General features: G+C 32.2%; 1 protein-coding gene across 1 annotated transcript; it reads right to left on the bottom strand.

Annotated features, from left to right (window-relative positions):
- Nucleotides 1–2,154: 2,154 nt before the first annotated feature.
- ACYB-2 (Cytochrome b561/ferric reductase transmembrane protein family) lies at nucleotides 2,155–4,549 on the bottom strand. The gene is made up of 4 exons (XM_059595771.2): nucleotides 4,310–4,549; nucleotides 2,979–3,027; nucleotides 2,689–2,888; nucleotides 2,155–2,596 (listed from the first exon to the last, which is right to left on the bottom strand). Exons 1-4 carry the CDS (start codon nucleotides 4,451–4,453, stop codon nucleotides 2,297–2,299), a joined length of 693 nt encoding a protein of 230 aa, XP_059451754.2. The 5' UTR covers nucleotides 4,454–4,549; the 3' UTR covers nucleotides 2,155–2,296.

The following is a 4,549-nucleotide window of genomic DNA, read 5'->3' as shown; positions in this document are numbered from 1 at the left end:
AACCATTTTACGTCAAAGTAAACGGAGCCTTAAAGTGAAGTTACCTCTAATTTTTTTATACAAATTTCGACCAATCTTCGTTCGGGTCATTTTGAAATTATATATTTACCTCAAAAAAAAAGGAAAAAGAAAAAAGAAGAATTGGCAATGGCGCCACCCTAAGGAACCACTCCCTCTGCGGCCAATGTCGATTGATTTTTGATTTTTTGATTTTTTTGATTTTTTTAAGATAAATGTATAATTTCACAATGATTTCGATCGGAAAATGGCCAGAGTTTGTCCGGAGGAAATTAGGGGGATTGATTTTCTGGTTACCTCGATTTTTTTCTTTTTACCCTCTATGGATATTTGCTTGTTGTTGATCTTATCCTCAATGACGGATATCTCTTTCATAGCTCTGACATATGCAAATTTTAGTAAATGTACGTACAATGTTTAAGAACATAAAAAATAAAAAAATAAAAAAATAAAAAAATAAAATTATATACATTGAATTGAAGCTTTTTAATTGGTGAAACATTAGACGTATGAATTTTTAGATATATGCACATGTTAAACAAACTTGTAATAACTTAGCTTATTCTTTTCTTATTCAGTTTGAGTTTATTACTCATTTTGTTTTCTGTTATTGATTAGTTAAGTTAGTTTGTTTAGATAAGTTCTGATATCAAGTATATAAACTCATTCTTTTCATTGTAAGAGTTTAAGATCAAATATTCATTGAATGCAAGTTTCTGATTTTCTCTCTGTTCCTTCTTCTCTTTTCCTCATTTGATCTTCATTGCTCTGTTTTTCCATTGCTGCAACAAAGCTTTGCTTTGCTTGACATGAATACGTATGTCATGCATGTTATTATGATACACCAATCCATCTTCTAATCTAATAGTTTTTCTTTGTTATAAAATTGAAGATTTAAAGTTCAAATTCCCCGTAAAAATTATTAGAAATAATTTTGGATGGTGTACAAATTCTCATTGATATAAAATCATTACAATATAAAAATTAACAATAAAATAAATAAAATACAAGAGATGAAAAATAGAGTATAAAAAGATCTCATAATGTGCTATAGAATCACGCAAGAGCGTTGTCCTTAAAAGTTGATTCGTGCCTCCTGGAGTGAATAACTTGGTGCGATCGGATCATTTGACACGCAATCTCTCAGGATTAGACTATAGCGTCTACCTTCGTTAAGGACGCACTTCCAGAAACGAAAAGTAATAGAACAATCCAAATCTTTTCTTGTAGAATTCTATAATTGAAAAGATAGAAGTAATATATATATATATATATATATATATATATATATATATATCAAGTGCTTTTTTTTTTGTATATCACGTAGGGAAAGAAAATTGGCTTAATATATATAAAGCAAGCTCACACTTTTTTGTTCCTAAAGTCTTGAAAGACTTTTTGACCAAACCGTCAACAATGATCGAAGAAAAACCGTAAAAGCTTATTAATGAACAATGCCATAAAACCTTGTAAATGGTCAAAACTGTTGAAGAATTAAACACATGGAATTGTTAATGACCAACGGTCATAAACAATAAAAGTGAAAAATCAATGGGTTTAACCACTCATGGTAAAAAACGTATAGAGAAACTAAATGGTATTTAATGACCAAACGGTCACAATAATAATTTCTAAGAGACTACTAGTTGGATATTAATCAAAGAATAAAATGGCTTAAGAAGAAAGAAAAGAAAAAACAATAGTTTGTAACACATATATTACAACAAAGATTTGTAGGATTACAAGATCCAAAGGTATTTCTTTCATTTAAAGAAAAACATGAAGAATTCGGAATAAGAGTTGAATTCTCAATAATGCTATCTAATTAATGTGATGTATGGCAAAGGTGGAGTGTTAGATATAACTTTTTATCAAATAACTTTTCATTAAAAATTTTTGGTCAAATTGAAAATGATTTCGGTTTTACCACTATTTTACGTCGTAATAAACACTGTAAAATGCGAATAATATTTTATGGAAATCATACGGAGCCTAAAAGAAAATTATTTTTCGCAGTTTAAAAGAGATTTTCTATTTAGCTAAAATTATTTTCAATTTGACCAAAATTTTCGGACATACCAAACACTGAATAATAAGTTAAAAGTAAATAAAAATTTCGTCCAAACAAACAGAGCATTAAAAAACCAAGAATTATGATAATTTTTGTTTATAAGAAATAAGACACAATTTTATGTCCAGAAAATATATATATATATATATATCCTTGTTCCGTCCATACAATCCATAAATATTAAATAATTAACTTCTTAGATTAATCTTAGATGGGGGCATAGCCCTGGTCTTCTTCTACTGGAGCCTGAGAAAGAACAGAAAATACAACAAAGGCTCCAAATAGTATTGTAATTAGGGCGGTGAAGTTGACGAGGAAGGCCTCCGACCCATACTTTGCGAGCCCTGAATTTTCCAGGAAAGTAAGCTTCTCCAAGAATCCAATTGCAGCATTGCCGATGGCCATCAAGTAAATAAGAAATCCAAATACCACGTGCCATGGAAGACAGTCGGTCCTAAGCCCAACGGGCCCTCCAGGGTAGAAGAATAACAGGAACGCATATATCCACTGCAAATTATCTCTTATGATTTTATATTTATGAAAAATTAAATAAAGATAATAGCTAGTGAGTTAAATAAATAAATAAATAGTTTGTTTACCTGAATAGCGTAGAGGGCAATAATGCCAATTCCAAGCCAGGAATGGAAGCTATAGAGATTAGCAATGCCGCTCTCATTATGATATTTGAAAGCAGCAATAATTCCCACGATACCAAGTATGAGAGCAATTGCATGAAGCACCAGATGGATCAACTTTCTCACTTCTTTCGTAAAAGGAAGTGATTTATAACTAATAATCGCTGCATTTTTATTTTTTATTTTTTAGAAAAATGGGAAATTAATATCAAATTACCTCTATTTTAAAGATGTTATATATATAAATTAATTACCTTGACCCCCAATGACAATTAAGCCTATCAACATCAGCAAAGGATGAATCTGTTGAAAGAAATATTAATTGGACATGTGAGACTTTACAATAATGCCCAAAAAGCAAATAAGTAATGAATAATTTAGCAAATATATATGCATGGCTCGCATATATATATCAGTATAATATCACGTAGCGACATTTAATACACATGTGAAAAGACATTATTAACCATATAACAATTTTATAGACAGGGTTTTATATAATTTTGGAGAAAATATATTTATGTTGAACTGATAAGGACACATTTGGAATAAGAGTTAAAATTGAAAAAGAAAAGGAAACCTAGCACAGACAGATATCAGGACCACTCAATTTTGAGTGTGTTCCTTTACAAAATTAACCTCAATACGTCATCTCTCTCTCTCTCTCTCTCTCTCTCTCTCTCTCTATATATATATATATTCTTATTCATTTATTTGGTCGGAAGCAAATCCTGAAGAGTAACAACAAAATTACACGTCCCACTCTTTCAGTTGTCACCACACATTCACATGACACATGCTAAAGCACGTGAGTGAAGGGAAAAGCATGTGATGAAGAAATAATCCAAGACGCCGTTAATTTTTTTTTTTTTTTAAATTTCCATTCAAGACGGGTCGGTAGGAGGTATCGTAATTACGACTATATCCAATGAAAAAAAGACAAGAGACAGCTTGAATGGTAGTTGTGATGACTCGTCATCAGGAGAAGGTTGGATGCTACTTGCTCTTTTCTTAAAAGGACAACAAAACAGCCAACATGTAATTTTCCGACAAATAATCAGCGTATAATGGTTGGTTTAAGGGTCAGATACAGAAAATTTATTATGAAGCTACCAGAATTTGAGAAACTTTGGCAATAAAAAACAAAGAAAACGTACACCCTTTTGAAACACTACTCGTCCAACCAGGTTGGAGGGGCACCCAATACGTACCATTATCAACAAGGATAATTCCAAATCCCAACATGAGGAGGAATCACACTCCACTACCCATTGTTTAATCTAAAAGTTAAAGCCATTTTAATAGGGGGTCCTTCTTTCGTGTTTTTCTATAGACGGATGCCCAAAAACCACAACAACCCTCTGATAGAAATGACCAGTGTCACAGAAAAAAAACCCTAATTATGTGAATCCCAGAAGAGAGGGAGAGAGATTCTACCATAACCAAACCCTACAACTACAAATTAACAACCACCGACAGCAAAACCCTAATGGAAATTAAGGAAAAGAATTATGATAAAAAAAACTCCAACAGAAATCAGAAGAGAGAGAGAGAGAGAGAGAGAGAGAGAGAAGGTTGGACATACATTAAAGATGAGGCTCTTGTTGGTAGCTTCCCAAGCGAAACCACCTCTGAAATCTATTGTCCAAACCAACACCAAAACCAGCAGAAAAATCCCCAGCGCGTGTACCACAAAAGTGAACGGAAGAGCCGCTACGCCTAAGGCCATCGCTTCTTTCTCTCTCCTCCTCCTTCTTCTTCTTCTTCTGCTTGTTGTTGAAGGAAATAGATGGATATGTGAATTGTTGTTCTATGTATTTTTTTG

Source organism: Corylus avellana, chromosome 5 (genome assembly GCF_965113065.1).
Source record: "Corylus avellana chromosome 5, dhCorAvel1.hap1.2, whole genome shotgun sequence".
NCBI classification, from domain to species: Eukaryota; Viridiplantae; Streptophyta; class Magnoliopsida; order Fagales; family Betulaceae; genus Corylus; species Corylus avellana.
The sequence above is the reverse complement of the archived record's forward strand: the minus strand, read 5'-3'. Positions and strand labels throughout refer to the sequence as shown.